The sequence below is a fragment of the Tenrec ecaudatus genome, chromosome 13 (genome assembly GCF_050624435.1).
Source record: "Tenrec ecaudatus isolate mTenEca1 chromosome 13, mTenEca1.hap1, whole genome shotgun sequence".
NCBI classification, from domain to species: domain Eukaryota; kingdom Metazoa; phylum Chordata; class Mammalia; order Afrosoricida; family Tenrecidae; genus Tenrec; species Tenrec ecaudatus.
In genome coordinates this window covers 91,369,990-91,395,088 of record NC_134542.1, presented here as the reverse complement: position 1 = coordinate 91,395,088, position 25,099 = coordinate 91,369,990, and the positions used below count along the sequence as shown (strand labels likewise).

The window sequence follows — 25,099 nt, the reverse complement described above, 5'->3', positions numbered from 1 at the left end:
TGATTCCATAAAGGGCGAGTAAGCCCTGCAAATCTGCATTTCTAGCACGTTTCCCAATGATGCTGCTGCTGCTGGAGCAGGGTGTGTGTTTACCCAGTAAGCAAGGTAAGCACGGGCTCACTGATTCTTCTAATCTGTAGTGAATCATTTCACACGGTCAGTTTCACATCAAAGATAAGGCTATAAAAACAAATGTGAAACTCTTGACTACCGGTTAGCAAGTATGGCCGAGTCAGCTGCAGACACAGTGAAATGATTCACTGCAGATTAGTAGGTAAACACAAGTAAGCCTGTGCTTACCTTGCTTATTGGGTGCTCCAGCTCTGAAGTGACTCCACTGGATGATTCACAGCTCTGAGTCTGCATCTCTGAGCGGAGGGAGGAGCCGTCATTAAGATTTAATAGAAAGTGAATTGTTGCATAATCATTTCTACTTTTTCCTTGTTTGATCATAGGTAGGTCTGTGAATACAAAGAACCCACTGCCCTCCAGCCCATTCTGACCCCTAGCGGCCCTGGAGGATACAGGAGACCTGCCCCGTGGGTTTCCGAAACTGTAAATCTTTATGGGAGTGGAAAGCCCTGTCTTTCTCCCATGGAGTGACTGATGGTTTTGAACTGCTGGCCTTGTGGTTCACAACCCAGCGAGTTATCCTCCAGGGCCCCATACATATGCCAATAGGGTCCTAAAAGCTCACAGGGAAGAAAGGCAGGAGGAGACACTAGAGACTATCCAGTGACAAGCTAGATAGCTCACCCTCTGCATACGGCTCCAGTTCTGATGGTCTTTAGGACTCACTGGGTGGTTTCTGGATGAGCCAAATATTACTGCTGTAGAACAAGTGTGCCTGCATTGGGGGCAAGGGGGCTGGTAACCCCAGAGGTTCAAAACTGACTGCCCACTGAAATCACCTGGTAAGTTTCAAATCCTGGTACCTGCTGATGGTCAATAGTCCCAACCCACCACCAGCCAGTCCAAGAACAAAGGTGACAGTGTGCTTCTGGGAAGACAATACCCTTGGAAACACAACAGGGCCGTTCTCCACTATCCTGTAGGGTGGATGATCTGAATTAGAATGGACTCAACCACAATGCGTTTGGTGTTTGGTTTGGTGCCGCTCCCAGAGATTCTTATTTGGGCTATTGGTAGGAGTATATCGGCTTGGAGCCCTAGTGGTGTCGTAGTTACGCGTTGGGCTGTTCACCTCAAGGTCGGCCGTTCAAAGCCAGCAGTCACTCCACAGGAGAAAAATGAGACTTTCTACTCCTAGAAAGAATTACAGTCTCAGAAAGCCCCCAAGAGCAGTTCTGTTGTGGCCTCCAGGGTCACTTGAGTCGGCAGCCAAACCTGAGAAGAGCTGGGTGGCACCTGCTAGAAACAAGCTACAGGATGATTTGCATGTGTATTCAGGACACTTTGGGCTCCTGGCTGCGGGAGAGGGCAAACCTAAGGGATTTGCTGCCAGCATTGCTGCTGCTCGGAGCTATTATTCAGGAAGTGAGAGGATGCTCCTCTGCGGATTAGGTTAGCACTGCACCAAGGTGGCAGAGAGCATGCATAATAGTGGGGGGGGGGGTGCACACATTGTGAATTGGAGCTCTCTGCAGCCTCCGTCTGTATGTCGCCGAGCCGGTCCAAGTCTGATGGTGCACAAGTACATCCGTCATCCCAGAGGGAGAGAAATGAGTGGTAGCACTATGACTTGAGTTCCCCCGAGGAAGATGGGACGTTCCCTTGCGATGCTTGCTTTAGAAGTCAAAATCCACTCTTTCAAGTGAGGGCATTTTAGGAGCATGAAACTCTTCTGCAGGAGACCACGATGGGCGCACAAGCCATTATGTATTTGTCCAGACCTAGAAGCTGTCACACAGAGTGACCCCTAATGGAAACTATATTCTTCACTTAGTCATAATGTACTAATTTCTACCATTGTGGTGAGACACGGTATTGACAGGAGATACATTGTGCACTGGGTCAAAAGGAGATACAGAAAGGGAACTTTGTCCTTTCTCTACACTTTTTCTTGTAAACCCCCAATTTCTCTAAAGCACACGCTCTCTCTAGACTCTATCGAAGTGCAGATACCTAGAAGTATCACAGATGGTCTATTGTTTTTCAAAATAAAAACTTCGGTTTTTATCCCCTCAAAGTTTTATCTCCAGTGAATCCACAACTAAAACAAACAAACAAACCCATTGAAGTATCGTATAAGGTAGATCATGGTTCTTGAAGTCTCTTACCTGAGAGACGAAGCCTAACTACATTCAGCATTGCAGCCTCTGAGTCCTGGTGCATGACATCCACTCACCTTGGGCCTTCACATATGGGCTCATGTAAATTACCTTCTGTACTTCTTTTCCCTCCAACTTTTATCTCGTTGCCAATACCTTTAGAAGATAAATAGAAAGTCCTGCATTGAGGCACACAAGGCGAAACAACCCAAACAGCTTGCCACGCAGTGAAAAAGCAAGCCTATGAGTAAGTAGTCCATGTAGCTGGGACAGCTAAGATTGGAATGTCTCAAATATCAAAACCAGCAAGACAAAGGTCACTGGCCCAACGGACAGGGCATTAGTTGCTATCTGGGTGTAGCAGCAGAAGAGCTACTGCGCCCGGATGCTCTGCCCCTTCTTGTCCGTGTCCCTTGGGACAGCGATGGAGCCATACCCTCACTCCAAAAGAAGCCACTGCCATCGAGTCCACTCTGGCTTCCAGTGACCTTGTAGGGCAGGCTAGAACTGCCCCTGTGGGTTTCCAAGAACGTAACCGAGTCGAGGCCGACTCGCCGTGGCCCTACAGGACAGCTAGAAGGGCCCTGTGCATTTCCCAGCCTGTCACTCTTCATCTCCCACGGAGCAGCTGGTGGTTCCAAACTGCTGACATTGGCCTTAGCAGCCCGACCCCTAACCACCAGGCCACCAGGAAGGGGAATTGCTGGGCATCGGTGTGCCCACTCAGCCGTTGCTAGAAGCTACCTCACCATTTCCAGAATGGTCAAACGCTCACCAGCAGCTCATGGAGGGCTGCCAGCTCTTGGCACTGACAGGAAAAGCTAAGGGAATGCATTTTGAAAAGCGCCGGAAGGAACATGCCACCAGCACAGGCCTTCACAGAACCTCAGTCTCACTTTTCTGTCCCCCTCCCTCCATCTCGTCTGGCTGCGCTGGGAGCGCCGAACTCCTGGTCTCACCTCCCAAGCCATTCAACACAGAGCTGCAGGTTGTCACCGCCTCTTCACCCGGCAGCTGCCGAATCAGCACAGGCCTCTCGGGAGAACTGGTATCACCCATTGGGCTCGCCTCAGTGCGCTTTTCTTTTCTTTGCCACTCGATTTCCCAACTTCTTCACATCCTTACTTGCCCTGGCAGATTCCTATGCATTCTTCTACATATTCGTTCTTGTGTTGTTCTTGGTTTGTTTGTTTGTTTCATTGTATCTTTACTGTGTCTAGGAGCCTTGGTAGCACAATGGCTGCTCATTAGCTGCTAATTTCAAGGTCAGCAATTCGAACTGCCCAGTCACTCCGTGGGAGAAAGGGCTCTCTACTCCCCTGAAGGGTGCAGTCTGAAACTCACAGGCTACACTCTACTCTGTCCTGTACAGTTGCAATGAGTCGCCACCCACTTGATGGCAGTGAGTTTGGAGTGTGGGTTTTGGGCACCTTGGCAATAGAAGCTCTAGTGGTGTAGTGGTTATGCATTGGGCTGCTAACTGAAAGGACAGCAGTTCAAAACCATCAACCTCCCCTTGGGAGAAAGATGAGGCTTTTTAGTGCCGTTAAGAGTTATGGTCTCAGATGCTCTCAGGAGCCGTTCTACCCTGCCCTACAGGGTCGCTATAAGTCGGAACCAGCTGGATGGCACAGAGTGCTCCCTTTTTAGTTTCATTTGGACTTTTCCTGGTCACAAGCGCTTTGCTTCCTGGGTTGGGCCTTTCCTTTATGGGGGAGGCTCTGCAAACAAGTGTGCTGCTCTCCCGAAGAAGAGTTTGTGATCTGTAACTTTTAAACACCAGCAGTTTTCTCAAGAGATGTGGACCGCAAGGTAAAGGGAGAGTTAATTATGACCCCATCGGGTTTGAGGAGTATTTATTTTTAATTTCTGCCACGGGGAATGTCTTACTTGGGGCACGAAAAGCAAAGGAATCATTTTTAAGGGTCTTTGGAGATTGATTGATAGGGCCAGGAGAGCCAGGAGGCTAATCTGATGCCTGCATCCTAGAGACCAAGTGAGAATCCCTAATTAGCATACGTTAAATAATTCAGTGTATCTGCAACTCGATTTGTGGTTCATCCTCTTTATAAACCTGTATTCTTTCACCTTGGGTTCCTTTTTAAACCTGTGTTCTTTATAAACCTGTGTTCTTTCACCTTGGGTTCCTTTTTAAACCTGTGTTCTTTATAAACCTGTGTTCTTTCACCTTGGGTTCCTTTTTAAACCTGTGTTCTTTATAAACCTGTGTTCTTTCATCTTGGGTTCCTTTTTAAACCTGTGTTCTTTATAAACCTGTGTTCTTTCATCTTGGGTTCCTTTTTCTTCACTTTCCTCTCTTTTGGATGTTTGATTGTGGTGCATCGTACCTAGAGAACAGTAATCAAATGGTGTGGCACATTTTCACAGATGGAATGCACCCAGGTAACCAGCAACATCCGGATGGAAAAACAGACCCTCCCTCCGCAGCGGCCCAGCAGCTCTCCTCCCGTCCATTCTCAGTCACTGCCCCTAACCTGGGCCACTGTCCTGACTTTCATTCCTTTTGCCTCATCTTTTATTCTTTCGAGAAGTAAAATCATACGGCATGTGCTCTCTGTCTTCATGCATTCAGTATTATTATGTGCAATTTATCTGTCTTGTTAGATCTAGTGATACTTCCAGGAACCCTGGCCGCATAGTAGTTGCATCCTAGGCTGCTGTGTTGGGCCGGTTGTCTGGAGAAACAGATCCAGTTTCTCGATGCATAAGAAAGAGCTTGATGTCCAGAAGTGATTCTACATCAAGAAGGCATGCTGGCCCAGTCCTGCCTCAAATCCATAAGTCCCTCTCAAAGCCACAGACAGGGAAAGCAGAAAGGTGAGCTGGGAATCAAGAACATGTTCTTGTGAGCGCAGAGTCCCGGGGAGCCACGTTCAGTAAGAACGTGGCCGGGGTGTCGGCCCCTTTCAGGGTCAGGCAGGCCACACAGAATCCCAGCAGGCCAGAAGGCAATGGAGCAAAGAGAGGGAGAGTCCCCATTTCTGTCATTCTTATAAGAAGCCACACCCTCAAGGAGGAATCATCCATCAAGCTACCACTTGATTGACAGGTTGAACACCACCCCAAGCCAAGAGTATCTAGTTGGCATAATATCTGACTTCCACAGCTGCTAACCCCAAGGTCAGCAGTCCTAATCTATGAGCCACTCTGTAGAAGAAAGACGAGGCTTCTGGCTGCCATGAAGAGTGACAGCCTTGCTCAAAAATGCACAGGGGCAGTTCTGGCCTGTCTCGTGGGTTTCCTGCGATTCGGGCTCTTGGCTGTACTTCCTTCATTCTTACTGTTTTGTGAAAACGTACTCTAATTTATTCCTTCTACCATTGGCGAGCATTGCCTTAGTTTCTTGTTTCTTAGTTTTCTAGTGCTCTTACAACAGAAACTCTGCCCGCCGATGGCTTTAACGCAGACAGATGGAGTCTCACAGTTCCGCAGGCTGGACGTCTGAATTCAGCCCTGGGAGAAGGCTCTCTCCCTCTAGAAGGAGGTCTTTGCCCTTCAATGCGTTTATTCTCAGGCACCTTTAAACTCTTTCAGCCCCTTCCCATCGCCCAGTTCCAAAGTGCTTCCACAGTGTAGGAATCTGTTGGAATAGCACCCCACCCTCTGGACCAACTTCTGTTCTAGTTATCTAGTACCGCAGTAGCGGAAATTCCATGAGGGGGTGGCTTTGCGGTACAGAAAGGTGCGGTCCCACAGTAGGGAGGCTACAAGTCTGTTGCCTCCAGAGGAGGGTCCTTCCTTGACCTTGACTCTTCAGCTTCAGCTTCTTGGCTTCTTCGGAGATCTGTGTTATCAGCATGTATCTGACCTCTCGCCTCCACTTCCTTGTTTAATTTCTTTTATATCTCAAAAGAGATGGACTCAGGATACAGGTACCCTACTCCTTCCCCATGAACATAACAAAGGCAACCTATTTCCAGAGAGGATTACAGCCACAGGGAGAGAGGTTAGGATACACAACGCATATTTGGAGGTAGGGGGTGGGGGGGCATTGTTCAATCTATAACAGGCATCTTTGTTGTTTCCCACTTAGGGCTATCCAAATCGTTCTGAACAGTCTGAACTTAATATAGATGGAGATTCACATTTGGGGGGTATCTTAGGAGTGGAATTGCTGGCTCATAGAATACGCAGTACGTTCCGTTTTAGTTGCCTCTGCAGAGCAGTTTTCCAAAGTGGTTACACAATGTACACTTCTGCCGGCATCATGAGGTTACGCTGTGAGTAGATGTGTAAGTCAGTGTTGTTTTGCTTTAAAATTTAATGAGACTACTTAACGCTGGACATGTCATTAGGAGAGTCCAGTCCCTGGAAAGGGAGTCCATGCTTAGTAAAGGGTCAGTAAAAGAGGAGACCTCCAAGGAGCTGGCCTGACCTAGAGGCTGCGACAAGGGCTCAGGCAGCAGGGGAGGGCGGCATGAGACTAGCAGCACCTCCTTCAACTGCACACAGAGCCCCTCTGAGTCACAGCCAACTTGGCAGCACCGCGCAAAAACAAAAATGTGAAATGAGATATGTCTGCAAATATGATGGAACACTTAAATTAAACATTTCAATTTTGTTCAACTCAGAGTTGGCAAGCTCTGCTAGCTGCATCCCTCCCACTCAGCCAGCGCTGTTCCTGACGTGGGAAGGGCCTGCCCTGCACACATCCCTGTGTTATAGGCTGCAGGGGATGCAGACACAAGTAAGAACGAATCTTTCTCTCAAGAGGAAGATAGTCTAGAGCAGTAGGGCTCAACTAGAAGTAATTTTCCCCTTCATTTGTCTAGGTCTATTAACCTGTTTGATTGTGGAAATGGAGGGGGCTCCTGCCAACGAGGAGCCTTGGTGGGGCAGTGGTTAGTGACTCGCCTGCTAGCCGAAAGACCAGCGATTTGGTTCCCACCAACCCCTCTGGGGGAGAAAGGTGGGCTGTCCGCTCCCATCAAGATTGGCAGCCTTGGGAACCCTCTCAGGCAGTTCTATCCTGCCCTGTCCTCTTGGGCTCTATGAGTTGGCATCGACTTGATGACAAGAGGCTAAGTTGGTTTAGTGGATGTCAGTGGGGGGTGTTGCTAAACACCCTGCACTGCATGGGGTCGCCCCCACCCAAGGGAAAAATCATTTGGCCCTAAGCATTAGAAGACCTGAGGACTTCTGGGAAATGGAGTCGTCATGTGTTTCTATTCATCCTGCTAAATTACAACCCTGACCATCACATGGGTGTCTGAGACAAACAAACACTGGCTAGGGGCCTCAGGAGCCAGGGAAATCGGCAAAGGGGAGTGTTCCCGGTTTTGATTTTGCCTCACATATTTTATACTCAGAGCTCAAGAGGCTAGAAACCTAGAAATGTCAGTGACCACAGACAAAATGGGCTTGGGGGGAAAGCTTGCTCTGCTTAGTCAAGTGTTCAGGAAGGAGACCTAACAATACAAAAAAGTTGCAGAAAATCACTGCTCAACTCCAGCCTAATTCCACAGGAGGGCAGGGCAGACAAGAGCTGGGAGTTGGGGGTAGGGGGTGGAGGGGTGGCGGAGAGAGTACTGTGGCCTCACCCTACCCACACCAGCAATGGCTAAAGGAAATGCCTAGGCTTATCCTCCCCCATCCCCGCCAAACAGGCTGTAAATGAGGCATGGGCTCATAGCTGGAACAGATGTCAGTAGAGACCATGTAGGGAGCTTGGACTTTCACATTTGCCCTTTAAGAATTACATGGCCATCCCCTTCTGTCCTCAGGTGGTCTCAGGGGAGGCCTAGTGGATAGTTATAACTGTCATGGGGAGGCACACCCCTGTGGAGACATCCATTAGGCACTCTTGTTCTTCTCAGCTAGGGGGGCATGTTGGAGGAAGCCAGAGGGGACTGGAACTGCCACTCCACTGAGAAATAGTAAGACAAGCCCGCAGCAGGGAAGGAAGGCTGAGAGGCAGTCGGGACTTCTAGCTCTACCTGGCACTAATGAGATGCACCTCCCTGCATGCCCCACTGGAGAGTGTCCAAGAAGGACAGTTAACACCGAGGGCTGAAATGAGACTCAAAGTTTTAAAATGCCCCAATAAAATACGGGTCATCTGACCAGGAAAGTCTCAAACTGAATGGCAAGTGAAAATTCATACATGCCAACACTGAGATGACAGAGTTATCTACTGAGGATCTTAAAGCAGTCACGATAAAATACATCAATGAATGATTATGAACACACGTCAAATGAATTATATAATAGAAACTCTAAGGAAATAAATTTAAAATAGAAAGAGTGAAATAAAATTTTGAACTGTACAAAAATCCCCTCAATATTGGAGGCCATCGAGCTCAGAAACAACAAAGCCCACATGGAAGCACACCAGCCTGTGTGATCACGAGGTGTCGAAGAGATCCGGTATAAGGCATCAAAGAACAAAAACTCATATCGTGAATGAGGGGGGACTGCGGAGTGGGGACCCAAAGCCCTTCTGTAGGCAACTAAACACTGGACATCCTCTTACAGAGGAGTTGTGAGGAGGAGACGAGCCAGTCAGGGTGCAGTATAGCAACGATGAGATATGCAAATTTCTCCTAGTTCTTTAATATTTCCTCTCTGCCCCACTATCATGATCACAATTCTACTTTACAAATCCATTAGACCTGAGAATATACACTGGTACAAATAAGAATTGGAAACACAGGGAATCCCGGACAGATGATCCCTTCAGGACCAGTGGTGAGAGTGGTGATACTAGGAGGGTGGAGGGAAGATAGGAACCGATTATAAGGATCTACATATAAACTCCTTGGGGAATGGACAACAGAAAAGTGTGTGAAGGGAGACATTGGACAGTGTAAAATATGACAAAATAATAATTATAAATTATCAAGGGTTCATGAGGGAGTGGGCAGCGGGGAGGGAGGGGGAAAAATGAGGAGCTGATACCAAAGGCTCAAGTAGAAAGCAAATGTTTTGAGAATGATCATGGCAACCAATGTATAAATGTGCTTGACACATGGATGGATGTATGGATTGCGATAAGAGTTGTAAAAGCCCCCAATAAAATGATTTAAAAACAAAGAAACAAAAGAGTAGGAAGAATAACCAAAAAATTTAATAAATTTGACTTTATAAAAATTTAAAACTTTTTATCTGCAAAAGAACCTGTTAAGAGAATTAAAAGACAGACTATATATTCGGAGACGGTGTTTGAAAAATGACTGTATTTGACAAGGGACTAATATCTAGAATACACAAAGAAGGTTCAAAGCTCAACAGTTTTTTTTTAAAAATGAAAGCATTTTGTGAGGGGGCAGGGAGCCCAGCACTGGTTGTGATTGAACAGCTCGCTTTGGGGGGGGATGTGTCAACCCTGGGAGGGAGGGAGGCAAAGGATGCCCAAAGATGGATGTGGTGGTGATTGTACAATTCCCTCTTGATGTGTTTGAGCAATTGAATTCCGTTCAATTCTATGATGTGGATATTATGTGCCAATAAAACTGTTGAAAAATTTAAGCAAAAACAATCCAATTAAAAAATAGGCCTGCCCACCCCCCCCCCAAAATAAGGCATTTTATCCAAAAAGATAGTTGGCAAGTAAGATTACTATGAGTTGGAATTAACTTGATGTACACAATAGTCACAAAAACGTACAAGAAAAAAATAGTTAACATCATTGTTCATTAGGGAAATATAAACTGCAAATATGAGTTTCTACTATACATAGATCAGCATAGATAAAATTGAAAATAAAAATAAAACGTAATGCTAAGAATGAGGAGACAGTAGGTTGTTTGTACACTGGTATTGCTGGTAGGAATATAACATTGCTCGGTCACTCCGAAAACCAGCTAGGTAGCTCTTACAACAACTCAAGTGCAGATGTACGCCATTTCCAAGAGAAATGTCCCCACAGAAGCCTGTCCAAAGGCCTTTACATCCAGCAGCTGTATTCATAACCACTTCCTAACCTGGAAACAACTTAGGTATCTTTCCAAACTTTGCTACATCCGTACACCATGGAAGAATGTGGCCAACAAAAAGTCATGGGTGCTTGATACATGCCATAACCATTGTGTGGCCACTCAGGACTCAGACGGTAGTCAAGATTAAAGGGAAGTTAGCAGGTTACAATCGACCAGAGAAATGCCCAAGACATGGTTGTTCAGTTAGGATAGTTTCTTCTCTGCTATGCTGGCCAAACTCACCAGCACGACGTCAATTCTGACTCATAGCAACCTTATAGGACAGGGTTTCTGAGACTGTGACTTTTTACAGGCGGAAAAAACCTCCTTTTGCTTCCTTGGTGCCACTGATGGTTTCAGACAGTTGACCCTTGGCTTCGCAGCCCAACATGTAACTACTTAGCCAGGCCTTTCTCTGGTCCTTAGCGCTTCGCTGTGCTTCCCACCTGGTTAGGCAATGTTATAAAACTCTTTCAGGGCTGCCAATCAATGCCCAAAGAGCAGACCACCCTACTGTATGCCTCAACCCAAAGTTAACCAGCTCACTCAGTTAAGTGTTCATTGTCACCCAACTCTACAAGCTTGCCTCCTGCCCCAACGCACTCAACTTTACTTGCTCTGTGGGCTGGGAAACCCCCTACTCTGTGTCAAGCTCTGGCTCCTGGTTCCCCTGTTGATGCTCTTCAGCTGTTCCTCCAGTGCCAGGCTGTCACTTGGGTCAAGGAGATTTAATGCATGGTGACCTTGGGGGGTCCAAAGGACATCCTTCCCTCCTGACTCTTCTCTAGTAGTGAGATTCTCCCTCCCTACTTCTGTGATGGCCCATTTATTCCCAGCAGGATGGCGATCGCAATTAAACCTGTGAGCAGTTACTCAGCTGAATCCTATCAGGAGCCTCTCTCACTTCCTCTTCCCCAGCCGGATCAGGAGAGGACCATTTGATTGGGAGTTACAGAGATTATGGCTTGAAAAGCCATATTAAATAATTCGCTGCACTGCAAGAACACAAAACCAGGAAGTCAAGGATGGGGAAGTTTCCCAAGGAAATTATAAATAGCTAGGTCCTGTGCCACCACCCATAGGCCAGTTTGCCATACTGTGGTCGACGTGTTGCTTTGATGGTGGAAGCTATGCCAAATGGTATTTTAAAATAGTGCAAGATTACCCAGGGAGGCCAGGTGTCTTTGGAGCTTCCGGACCACATTAGACCAGCAAGACTGAGCAGCCTACTTCTGAAAATAAGTCGATGCAAACCCTAAGGATCACCACAGCATACTGTCTGATAGTATATAGAAGATCGACTTCCTAGACTGAAAGGCCTTCAAGACCAGTGACTGTGCTAGTGAACTTGTGGAGAAGACACAAAGACCAGGCTGTGCTCCATTCTGATACAGCTGGGGTCGTCCTGAGCCCCCTGGATGGCAGCTAATAACAGAGTCCCTGCTAAGAAAGGCTCTGATGGGGTCAGCTTGATTTTGACACTTGGGTTAAGGTCCCTGAGATGCCAATTTGGAATTAGGACAGCGGCTAGGTAAGGCTGGGCATAGAGTGAGGGATGGGGACCATGCGGGAACAGGCCACTCTCTAGCCTTTTCTTCTTCAGGATGATTCATGACATTAGTTTTAAGGTGACCCCCCACCCTCCACTCCCACCCCTGTTGATTTTCTTGCACTTGGTTCTAACTGATAGTCCAACCTTGTTTTAATGGTTATGCGTGTCTGTGCAAAGAACACGTTTTACCACAGAGCTTGCTGTTTTCTAATGTATAATTTCAAGTCCAATCATTTTATACAGATTTCATTTAAATCCATTGCCTGTTATTGAACAACAAACAAACCCTCGGCCCTCGACTGCCCCGTGGATTTCTGACATCGCCAGTCTCTCTCTGAGAGCAACAGGCCTCCTCGTTGTCCCGAGTGCCTGTTATTAGAAGCTGAATATCACGGGGCCAGTGGAAACTGACATTGGAGCCCTGATCTTTTTTTTTTAATTGAGAACATATTTTTGGACTATGTGTGAATTTCACAAACATTCTATGTTGTGTTTTTAAAGAGTCAATTAAGCTCTCCTTCCCTCTGCTGATTTTCGCAGAGTGTCTGGGCATCTCAGAGTAAAAACTTTTGTTTCACAACCTCTGGGAATATCACGCAGGGGCAGGATATGAGATTTTCGCAGCCAAAACTACCCTGGTAGAAATTCAAATCCAGCTTTTATCTTTTAGATAAAAGCCTTCGAAACCCTTTCAGGTGAAGTTTTCAGCAGGCTTGATTCTCTCGTATAACCTCATTACGACCTGAAGGATTATTCAAACGGGACAGTGAGCCATGCTCTGCGGCTGAAACTCAGTTGTATCAACATTACAGCCCAGAGACAAACCACAGGAGGTCCACCTCGTTCTGCATGGGATCATCTGTCTTCGTTGTCTTCCCGCTTGGGGATCACACTAGATACTGGGTTTCTCAAAATGTGTGCACCCAAAGAAGCCCATTTAGCTCTGAGCATTTCCAAGACTTATTTAACCACAGCAATTTTCCTTTTCCTTCCATGACCCCTAGGCATCCTGTCAGATAAAAAGGGTGGTTGGAGACTAGTGAGGAATTGATGTTTCAGAAAGGAGGGCTGTGGTGCTGGAAGGATGGTGTGTTCTCAACACGTCTGTGTTGCATGGACTGCACTCGGAGAAGCGTGAGGAACAAATGCTCTCCAGTCACACCACTGGCCCCCACTCCTCCTGAGAATGGCCAGAGCTGGCTTGTTAGGGACCTCGCGGGGGTATATTTTCTGAAAAGATCTTTTCACCACGTGTTGCCTTCACTTCCATTCAGTGGACTAAGCTCCTGAACAATAAGTCCATCCGAGCATTTCTTAAGGACCGAGAAGTCGTTGCTACCAAGTCCACAAATTGCTATTGTAAGGCTTACTTACAGCACCGCGACTCACTACTTGGAGGGCGCATCTAATTCCCAGACGGAACCCACGTCGTGATTGACTTATTCCATAAAGTAGGATCTTATCTGCTCTGATGTACAAGCGGAGAAATAAAAAGGCTGGCAGCTGTTTCTGGTTGTCTGGAAGCAGAAGAGACCGCAGGTAAGAACATTACTGTTTGCCTGGCTTTCTTGACGTTTGGAGATGGAATGGGAGTGGAGAAGTGTACCCATTGTGGCCATAAATGCCCATCCAGGCTGGTGCCCAAGAAGCCAACTATGCCGTCTCAGAGAGTGTGTGAAATCTTAAAGGCTCCTGGCCGCTATTTGTCAAAACCTGCCAAAGGCTTGGAAGATCATACCTGGAGGAGAGCTGCCATCCCTATGTGCTCTTCCTCACAAGAAGCCGGCGCTCTTGTTTGAAAGTCTTCCAAGGCTTTGGGAGAATCATCACCCAGTACAGAACTTTCCACCGTTTTCCCTGTCCGCGCCAGAGCAGGCAAGGGACTGGATGGCCTGATTCTAGTTGACAGAATTTGGACGGGGTGAAGCATGAGAGGATGTTTAGGGAGAAGGCATTGCCAAAGACTCTGCCCAGTCACACCACAGTGAGCGTCACCATGGGGAAAGGGGCCACCTTGGGAAGACTCACTCGGAGGCCATTCGGGTAAGGGTTTTCCCTGATCACTTTTCATAGACCAGAAAGTTCAATGCCTGCGTTTATTGGCGATGCAGAGGCATTTGACGGAGTGGTGACCAGTAACCATCACCGATAATCTTGTGAAGAATGGAAATTCCAGGACACGGAATTGTGCGACGGAGGAACCTGTACATAGACCAAGAGGGAGTCATATGAACAGAGTACAGGAATAAAGCACGGTTGACAGTGAGAAGAGGTGTGTGTCAGGGTTGTATTGGTTCACCATACTTGTTCAGTGTCTGTGCTGAGAAAATAATCTGAGAACCTGGATTATTTCAAAAAGCATGAGACATCAGGATGGATGAAGACACATCAACACCCTGTGATCTGTAGACGACACACCTTGCTTGCCAAAAGCAAAGAGGATATAAAGCTTGGACTTATGAATATCAAAGAGTGCAGCCTGAGCTATGGATTACACATTAACATAAGAGAAACCGAAATCCTCTCCACTGGACCAATAATCGGAGAAAATGCTGAATTGGTCAAGAGACGCATTTTGCTTGTATCTGCAACTCAGTGGCCAAGGGAACAGCAGTCAGGAATTAAACCAGTGTATTGCATTGAGCCATTGCATTGAGCTTTGAAAGACCTCTTGAAAGCGTTCAGAAGCAAAAATATCACTTTGAGGACTCAGCTGCACCTGGTGGAACCACAGTGCTTGCAATCTCCTCGTCGCCAAGGCAAAACTGAAGGATAAATCAGGAAGACCAAAGATGGATTGGCAAATTGAATCCGGGGGTGGGTGCTGGTCATATCTCTCTGGGAGGAAGCAGAGCCAGAACGCTCTTTAGAATTAAGGCTGGCGAGACACCAAGCTCTGTACTTTAGATTTGTCATCCGTAGGAGGAGACTGTGCTTGGTAAAGCAGGGGGTTAACCAAAAGAGGAGGGATACCTTCAAGTGAGATGGAGCGATGGGCACCGTGGCTGTAAGAGTGGGATCCAACGCAACAATGATTATGAGACTGGAGCAAGACTGGAGTGTTCGGCTCTATTACACATCTGGGCGCTGAGTCAGAAGTAACTCAATGGCACCTGTGAAGGATGCCTAAGGAAATTATCCCGCCACCCCGACCCCTCCAAGCAGTTGCCGTTTGGTTGACTTGACTGAGGACAAGGCGTTTGGGCCAGAAGAGAATGGTGCTGTGTAGGGTTTTCAGTAGATCTTCAGGCTTTTCTTCCAAGGCACCGCAGAGTGGACTCAAATCCCCCACCTTTTGGGTATAGCTGAGTACATCACCCATTTGCTCCATGCCCTTGATTTCTCTGGACTTTCTACAAGGTATCAGTGTGGTAATCTGTATTCACTTGCTACCAAGGAGTGAAATTCTTCAGCTTTCTTCTCTGGCTCTGACTATGCAAGCTAAAAGCTCCCGAAATCACAATGGAACCTGGTGGCGGGAGCTTTTAGTGCCTAATAAGTAAAACCAGCGAAGGTCATAATTCTATATTAGTCACCAGGTATCTAAAATGTATAAAGCACGCAAAGTTGAGTCCACGACATAGATGAAAAACAGCTCACTGACAGTTCCTAGGAATTATTCATTTTTCTCTATTAATGTGCAAATGGAGCAGAAGCAGTCTCCTGAACCCCAGGCTCAGAAAGCTGAACTCCACCTGGAGGCCTTAAAGAATGACACTGCCACCATCATTTTTTGCTGGTTTTTAAATTAAAGATCAGAAAACTCTAAAGAATTTTGGAAGAGTTCTCCAGTGTTCAGAGCCCATCGGACTCAGAAGGACCCCCAAGGACTCCCATCGGGGTCCTGGTCTTGCCGGTCTGGAGACAGACACTGAGCTGACGCTCAGGCAAGAAGCATCTCCTGGGCCCCGGAAAGCCTGTGCTGTTGGTTTGTCTGCATCTGTCATGATGTCTAGGTCGCAGCTCTGCACGTTGGCAAGAAGGCTTTTCTTTGGGATAAAGTCATGTTCTCTAGATAAAACGAACCTGTTTTCAGTTATTCCACCCTTACTTGGGAATTGTTCTTTTACTGAAATGAACAAACAAGACACCCCACACGGATGCACATTTCCGCCTCTGCTGTGGTCTTTCCTTAACAATCAGTTACCTGTCTCACCTCTTTAATCATGTGTTCTAATTTAATCACCTCTTCAGAGAGCTCAGAGCATGGTGATGATTACCAGTTGGGCCGCTCGCCTCAAGATTGGCAGTTCGAAACCACCAGCCATTCTGGTGGGGTGAGGACAAAGCTTTCTTCTCTCGTAGAGTTAGAGTCTTGGAAACCCACGCGGGCAGTTAGACTCTGTCGTAGAGGGTTCCGATGAGTCCGAATGACGCATTGGTTTGCTGAGGGCTCTGGCGGTGCTGTGGGTTAGGCTCTGGGCTGCTTATCCCCAGCTGAGCGGTTCAGACCCACCAGGTGTTCCCTGGGAAAAGACAAGAATGCATTCTCCCTCAAAGATCTGCAGTCTCAGAAACCTCATAGAGGGCTGCTGTGAACGGCAACCAACTTGATACCAGTGCGTGTGAGGCTCGGATTTCTGAACGTTGTTCTAGATCTCACAAGAGAAATTATTCCATCAAATCCTCCTCCTGCCCTTAAATCTTCTTCCCCCCAAAGAAAAATGAGTACCATGGCAAATACATTAAAAGGCAAAAGTGATGCGGCTGTGTGCTTATCTGATACGATTATGATGGACAGAGAGAACAGGAGTCTGGGATGCTGTCCTCCTTCCCTGGGGAAGGGGCTCTCTCTCCCAAAGGAGATCTTTGGGCTTGAGCATAAACGTGACCCCATATACACCCCATGTACGGTTGGATTGTCCAGAACTTGTAGTGTCACATTCCTGTCATTTTCCATCCGGGTTAGTTGGACCGCCTTTTCGCATCTCAAATGTTCTCTCTTTGTTCACAGAGACCAGATACTGCTACACACAGCACACGATGGAAGTCACAGGGAACAGCATCTCTGTCACCAAACGCTGCGTGCCGCTGGAGGAGTGCTTGTCCACTGGCTGCAGAGACTCCGAGCATGAAGGCCACAAGGTCTGGGAAACAGAGCAAGTGACTGGTACTTCCTAGTCGGCCCTTTCCCATGCAGAGGCCTGTCGGCACCGTGAGCAGAGGCTCAGTCCCCACTGTAGGCTGGCCTTTGACCATCTTCATCCCTTGTGAAAAAAACACTTCCTGTCCTCTTTGTTCTAAAACAGTACAAACTCACAGGGCACAGAACAACTGATGTGAAGTGTGTAAGCACACCCCAAGAAGGTAATGGGAATTACCAGGCATCTTTTACTTCCCACCGAAAAGAGGAATGAATGTACTAGTAGGAGGAGGAACAAGGGGCCAGATCTGTGCATCCCAGGAAACCATTGCAGCTGTCCCAGCAATTCCTGCAGCCGGGGGTGGCCCCAGCATTTGAGTCGCGAGAGCTCTCCGTAAAGCTCGTGTCTATGAGTCTGCAGGCTCCGGGAAGGTTATTGGTTGGCTCCACTGGAGGACAATCATCTGTGAACTGGCTCCCTTCATCTGCATCCTGTCCACAGATGCACTCTGTGCAGAAGGGACTTTGAGGGCCACCTCGCAGGAGAATGGAGAGCCCGAGAGACCAGCTGGCGTGCGATTGGAGCAGGGAGTGCAGCTGCAGGTCCGGCGGGGCCTGCGAGCTAGCTGCTTGGGTCGTCTTTTGTATCAGATCTTGGTCTTTATTCCGAGTCTGCCCTCTTTCCCCATCGGGCTGCCCTTCTCCTGTTTAGGGGCCCCTCCCGTGACCCTGGAACGCCACTGTCCTTAGGGCTTAGACTTGAAAAAGCAGAAACGTCATTTTCAAGCAACATCTCAAACACATTGTTGGCCTGAACCCCCTGAGCAAAGCTAGACATGGCTCTGATTACCAGGGAGGAAGTTGAGAGCTGGACAGGTTCTGTGGTAGATTCAGGTCCACACAGCGATTAAGTGACAGAGACAGAATTCAAACTCCCGTCTGACCTCCCGGCTCTCTCTCCCGTGTCAGACTGCCTTCCTAGGCTGTATCAACTGTGACCACAGACCCAAATCCTGCAGGACAATGACCGCCTCGGCTGTGGCCCATCGGAGAGCTTTTCATACTTCATTGGGCACACAACCCCCGGGGACTATTGTCACCATGCGGATGCAGCTTCTGTAGGTCCAGAGTGGAGCGTGAGGTCGACGGTTCTAACAAACTCCCAACTCTTTCCCAAACTGGGATCGACAGAACAGCGTGGCTGACAGATCACAGCCATTGAAAACCCCGACGGGTGTGGGCACACCAGGAGCCAGGGTCCACCTGACAGCCCTGCACCCGCAGAGACCCTTTAAAACGTTCCCTCAATTGTGAGAATAGGGATGGCCCTGCGTACGGGTCAATGGAAGTGGACATGCAAAGTTAACTGACCGGGGTTGTGGCCACTTCATTCTCACTGTTGAAACTTGGCAGATGCCAGCTTGCCGTTTAGACGGCGGCCTTAAGTGATCCGAAAAGAGCCTCTTCAAAGAGGCAGGGCAAGTGTCATAATCCCCATTGTACAGATGGAGTAGCCGAGGCCCAGCAAGGTTGTGAAACTTGGTTAAAACTGCATGGCGGCCTTGCCAAAAAGAGAGCACTTGAAGTCAGTCCAAGGAGGTTTGGTTTTGAGATAAAATAACACCCCGGTGCCCCCAAGTGCATGTGGGCCTTCCTTTGTAAGTCAGGTCATTTTTGTTTGAGTCTTGCCATGAGCGACGCGGTTCCTTCCAGAACCTCTGCCTCCTTCTAAAGCCTGCTTGCCAGCTTCTCACCACTGCTTTCTGTCCTCTTTTCTTTAAGGTCTGCACTTCCTGCTGTGAAGGAAATATCTGCAACCTGCCGCTCCCCCGAAATGAAACCGATGCCACGTTTGCGACCACATCGCCCATAAACCAGACAAACAGACACCCACACTGCGTGTCAGTGATAGTGTCCTGCTTGTGGGTGTGGCTGGGCCTCGCCTTATAGCGGCTGCAGGGCACCATGTATAGTAGCCATCCAAGGGATTCTCACTGGTCCATATTCATGCATGAGTCACTGGCCTGACGGTAGTTACCTGTGAGAGACCCCAACACGTAAGGACACCGTCAGGGCCAAGCATTTCCACAGGCCCCTAGGAACTGCCCCTGCTTCAGCACGATCACTCCGTGTCTCTCCAAGACCACACGAGCGCCAGCCTCCCCCCGAGACAGACCCAGAGCTCCCAACCACAGACCTTTATTTTTGCTTGAGAAAACAGTTGTGCATTTATTGAGTTGGGGGGTGGGGTGTCTTCATTTGGAATACATGCAGAAGCCGGGGGAGGGCCCGGGATCCTCTAGGACACGTTTAATGGCTCTTCATCGATGGGTATGTTTTCAGGAAAAGGCTAAAGAATCGTTGGTTTTAATACAGTCATGAATTAACTGACAGCTTTAGAATTTTCCAACATTTGTTCTTAAATGGATGGAATCTTTCCTTGGAGCTTCTGATTGAGCCCCTCCCTGGAAGATAGGAGGCAATTTGTGCAGTGTCTTTTTCCCCACCATTCACCTTCTAGTGGCGTGACTAAGATTTCGTCGGCTCTGTGTGGCAGAGAAAGGGCAGCCGTGGAAGTCTGGCATGTGGCTAGTGGAGTATTTTCTGCCGTGTATGGAAATCCATAAGGGACTTCACATCGCAGCTAGGCTGATCCCTTCCCATAATGAGTGAGGGCGGCCTTGTGTGGGCACCTAACTGTGCTGCCTGAGGGGCCAGACTGCACCTGGACAAGTAAGCGTGGCCACTGCCCTCCGAGTGCCAAAGGAAGATGGGGATTGCTTCCCGAGGTGGGTTCTCCCCAGGGAGAGGGTATGCAGACAGAGAATTTGGGGAACGAAAGCAAGGAGATGACTCGCAGGCCAGTCTTAGCTAAATCAAGGCTCAGGAAGTATTTCAGCCAGCTTCTTCCCCCATCTGCAGTTCCTGTTGCCCAAGGAGCTTCCTTGTGCTGTTGACAATTCCCCAGTGGCTTTTGCGAGAAGGTTCTACGGGCATCGCCTCAGGATCGATAGGGGAAGGGATGTCATATGCAAAGGTGAGGACACGGTGGATCTGTAGGATGGCCCCGTGATGGTAAGGAGACCCAGCCGACTTTGCAGTGGGACATTCTTGGTTTGTTTTAGACACTGCTTTTTAAGTTCATGGTGATATTTTCACCATCCTTCCTCTTCTTTTGAGGCACTCCAAATTATTATTTTTTCCCTTCTCCCTTGTAAATCATTTATACAATATTTATTTTTCTATGGCATGACTAGAAATAACAATATATTGTTAACCAAAAGAATACATTTGAACGAGATGGTCAAATTAGAATACGTATTTTTCAACAGTGGTAGAGCTCGTAAGTTGAAAGTTACCTATAATACTGATACCGGTGTTGGAAAAAAAAAAGTGAACTTATATCACGAGAAAGAGAGAGTGCTGTGTTTGCCTCAAGGATTTCGATCACCATGTCCTCAATGGTGACATCCTGGAAGTGGTCAGGTGGTGCTCCCTGCTGGGGTGAGTTTCTGTGCAGGGTGTGGAGGCATGCCCGCATGGACCGCAGTGGAGCCGGTGCTAAGAAAGAGGACCGCGTTGTCAGGGTTCTTCTGCCCTGTACAGAAAAATGTCTCTGGCCTGGAAAACGAGACCTTCTCAGGGACTACACAGGCATGGTTATTGGTACCTCTGAGACAAAATAATCGAAATCGCGTCAAGCAGCCTTAATTCAGAGGTTGGTAGGTCTATCAATCTGTTGCTTACAATGGAGGGCGAGGGCTAGAGAGGGAGAAAGGACGACATTGATGAAGCAAGCACCTCAGACATGCCCGGCACTTTGCTAAGCACTTTACGTACGTTAGGTCGTATCATTCCCGCAAGAGCCCTACAGAGGAATGTTGGTAATCCTTAAATGTACAGATGAAGGTACTGAGGCTCAGAGAAGTTCAATAACATGAGGTCTTTTCCTTCCGATGTAGGTTAAGTAGGATGAGGTGTGGGATTAAAGGAAAAGGGGCGCTGAAATCCCCCTCCTTGGAAACTTCCAGGTCTGATTCGTGAGAATTTGGCCATCTCATTCTGTGGAGTGCATCACATTCTGCGTCTAAGAAGGCCCTTGGTGTGTGTGCCTAGTTGATTGCTTTTCTCTGGGGCATGGGGTAGGGCTTTCTCATTCATCCGCTTACTAAAAGAGAAGACAGGTTGATCCTGCATCTGAATTTCAATGTTGTACATGTCTACAAGTACCATTTTTGTGCATGGTCATTGTTCATTGACATCTTCCAAGAACTGCATGCTTATTTGAATAATAGACAAAATCCAAATTTTGGTTCTTCTTGAGAAAGAGACCCGTCAAAGTCTCCCTGTCTGGGTGCAGGCAGCAGGTTGACATGGTATGGCTTCACCCCCCCCCACCCAACACTGCACCCATCCTGGAAGGCTGTACAGGTGTTGCTGCAAGTCTCCAGTGGGTCTGCCAGAACAGTTTCTGATGAATCTCTCACAAGAATGTGGTTTCCCACCATCCCCAGCCTCTAAAATCCCAGGAGGGATATTTATCTGGAAGGCCCAGGATGGGTCAGCCTTCTAACCGATCAACCACACTTAACCTCCAGTTAAGTCCCACACTGATGGAGGCTTAACGTGCAAGGAGCAGCGAAGTGTGTGTTAACCTTTGTACCACATATTTATTTTTAGACAACCCTGAGCATTTTCATGTCAGTATGAGATTAATACCTAAATTTTGTAAATAGTGTACATTTTGTAAATCAACGAATAAAGGCTTTAAGTGTACCTCACCAGTCTCCTTGTCAATCAATGGTTAGTGATCTCAGATTGTGGATAAGACTTAGGATCACAGGGAGCTTCTTTTCAGGAGCTCAGGTGTAGAGAGAAGAGAAACATTTATGAAATGATAGACGATAAATAAACCGGGCTAAGTGAGGCATGCAGATGGGGGGAAGCCTCAAAAGCAAAACAACCCAAAGATGAAAGAAAACTAGATTTTTCAACCTGGACTTCAGTTTTCTTACATTTCTTTGTTATTCAACCCACCTTTATTTTTGCACCTTATCCTGTTGTTAGGGTGAATTGCGTTAATGATGATCAGATAGAAGACCTTTTTTCCTGGTTTTTCTTGAAGTAAAAAATAAACATTGAAATCATATGAATATCATTTTAATTTATACAATGAATACATTAGATTTCTCTTACAAAATTATAGCTATTGGAAGTGATTGTGCAAAACTCCAGCCTATCTGCCATTCTTGGCCATTCTTTAACACCCAATATTTTGAAATTTCTAGGAAATACAAAGTCTCTCCTTTCGGTTCTGGATCCATGATGTCGTTAGCACTCCTTAAAATGCCATCCATACACCGAGCGAGCTCAAGCTGCTGATCTGTGAATAGCTACATGTGCTTCATGTAAATAGCCCCGCAGGCAGACTGTGCTTTTAGAAAACCTAATTTTGAAATCATAGGCATACACATTTAACCAAGTTGGGAGGTTTAAAAGAGTTCTTTATTTTATGAAGGCTTTTCATATCTCTTCCCTAACACATTTATAAAATTTTATTTACAAACACACCACTGAAGGCATACTAAGTAGGTAAAGCCAGGCGGAGCGCCAGGGATACATTATGTTATCTTTGAACTGAAATGCATGAGGGGTGCTCACAAATGTTCTTAATAAACTACCGCAACCAGCAGTGAATATGCAAAAAGTCTTTGAGCATCTGTGATTTGCCCATCTTATAATTGGGAGAACTTGACCCAAGAGATTTGGCCAATTTTCTAAGGATGCACAAGAAGTCAGAGCCAAGACTAAGGCATGAATATAAAATGGCACGATTTCATCATGGAGCCTTCTCTACTGGAATGTACTAGAAAAAAGATTTATTTTTTTAATCAAAATGTCTACAATAAGTTACTATTCCCAAACCAATGCAGATTGTCAAATACCTTTCAAGCCAAGCCTTCATTCTCAGCTATTGCTCTTTCTAGCCAATTTTAAAATCGGGGCTTCTCCCTGGACCAAATGATGGACTATTTTCTTGCTACTATGATTGGCAAATTTTAAGTCCAAAGCAGATGCTGAATTTGGAGCTGAGTAGACACCTACCACCCCCAGGCTGAGAATGGCCTCTGAGGGAGACCCTTTTCTATTGTTCTGCAGCAAACCTGTGCTCCTAATGTAGCAGCAAAGAGCTCCAACAACACATTGCTCTGGGAAACGCTGCTCCTCCTTTTAAAAAGACCCCTTTAAAGTGTTGGAAAGCAAGGAGGTTGCTTGGAGGACTAAGGTACACCTCGTTCAAGCCTTGGTATTTTCAGTGGCCTCACATGCATGTGGAAGTTGGACCTTGACTAAGGAAGGCTGAAGAAGAATCGATGCATTTGAATTATGATCCTGGCAAACAATAATGAAAGTTGCATGGACTGCCAAAAGAACAAACAAATCTGTCTTGGGAGAATTACAGCCAGAATGCTCCTTAGAGGCAAAGAATGCGAGCCTTTGTCTCCTGTACCTCAGGCATCTGCCTGGAGAAGGACAACATGCGTGGTAGGGGGCGGGGACAGAGAGCAAGGCCCTCTGCCAGACAGGTGAACACGGGCTGCAGCCCTGAATTCAAACAGGAACAATTGTGAGGATGCGCATGACCAGACGGACGGTGTTCCACTCGGTTGTACACAGGATCGTTGTGAGTCAGAACCAACTCAACGACACCTAACAAAAACAAAGCCGCCCTGATTTTTGTATACGATTTTACTTTCAAAACATTTCATGTACATTTACAGCTTTCCATGCAGAAGCTTTGGCGTGGTTAAGGGAGGTCCATTACAACGTTAGGGGAAGAGGTGGCTCGGTGACAGAATTCATGTCTCCCCTGGAGGAGGTGCAGGTTCGATTCCCGACGGAGCCACCACTGGTCTGGCACTGGAGGCTGTGTGTTGCTATGATGACGACCAGGTTTTAGCGGGCCTTCCAGATTAACAAGGAGCCTTGGTGTCACAGCGGGTTCAACATTGGGCTACTAACCATGGCCAGCAATTCCAACCCACCAGCTGCCCCAACGTAGAAATATAAGAGCATCTGTCCCCGGGAAGATAAACAGTCTCAGAAACCCACTGGAGCAGTTCTGCTCCTTGGGGTTTGTATGAATTGGAACTGACTTGATGGCAATGGGTTTGAGCCAGGTGCAGATTAACACAGACTAAGCAAAGCGTCGGGATCCACTTAGGACATCCGCACAATGCACTGCAGCGGTTCCTACACAGCCCATCATGGGGATGGCACCGGACCGGGCAGTGTTTCCTGCTGTGGCCACGCACCCGCACCGGGGGGCTGACTCCACAGCAGTTAGCTACAACAACAACGACTGTGAGTTTCAACTTCAAGGATCTTGACACCTGGCCTAGGGCCCTTTGTGCCATATCAACTTGTCACCAGGATGACATGCTTTATGGCTCCTCTCTTTGGCACTTTTATCAGAAAAGCCATTTCTTGGGTCCCCATGTAAAAAGTGAGCAAGGCCTTTGAAAACGTGCCTTTGTTTTACAGAGGAGAGACAAGGACCCTGGGCAATGGAGATCATCTGTCTCTGAGAAAACCGCATGGCCCATACGAAAGACAAAAAGGAACTTCTCCAAATGCTCCTTTTTCTCAAGGACACGGAGGTGGAGAGAATGAAATCATTGTCGAAATCTCTGTCCTCATTCTCGTGGGACTGGCAGCACTACTGAGACCATCAGGGTTGGGAAGGGCAGAGAGTAAAGGTTGGAGAGGGCAGACTTGTACCTAGAAAGGCAAGCTAACCAAGAGGAAACCTAGATTCTAAATTGGGAAGAAAAATACTTGGGAAATAATCAATTTCAGAATTATCATCTAAAAAGGAGGAAGGCTGCATCTAGCTTCCTGGCCTATCAGTCACTTGGAAATCGTCTCTGAGGGATTTGTGTTCATACTAGTGTCAGAAATGACCTCCCAAATCCTGGTTGTCCCTGGGGCTGGGGCTCTGGCCTGAGGAGGTGACAGAAATCATGTTGTCAGTGTGGGGAAAGTGTGACCGAAAGCCTTTCTGTTGAGTGTGCAAATCTCCAGAACCTATCTGTCATGTAAAAGGACAGGCTAAACACCAGCCATACCCCCTACGCATTCTTTAATCTTTGAGCTCTGCTATGAGGGGAATCAATTTGCCAGCAATGGGTCACTCTACCCACAAGGATGTGTGTCTGTGGCGGTGCATGGAGAAGCTCCCAGAGTCTGAGCGCACCCCGTCAGCTGTCCATATTCCCTGTGCAATAACCTCTCC

The 25,099-nt window shown here is 47.4% G+C and overlaps 1 protein-coding gene across 1 annotated transcript in view; it reads left to right on the top strand.

Annotated features, from left to right (window-relative positions):
- Positions 1-21,561, top strand: part of LYPD6 (LY6/PLAUR domain containing 6) — a 147,793-nt gene extending 126,232 nt beyond the window's left edge. The window contains exons 4-5 of the mRNA XM_075529814.1: positions 16,675-16,805; positions 18,586-21,561. Of these exons, the coding sequence (XP_075385929.1) occupies positions 16,675-16,805; positions 18,586-18,753 (299 nt within the window). The 3' untranslated portion in view covers positions 18,754-21,561. The remainder of the gene's footprint in view (positions 1-16,674; positions 16,806-18,585) is intronic.
- The last annotated feature ends 3,538 nt before the right edge of the window (positions 21,562-25,099 follow it).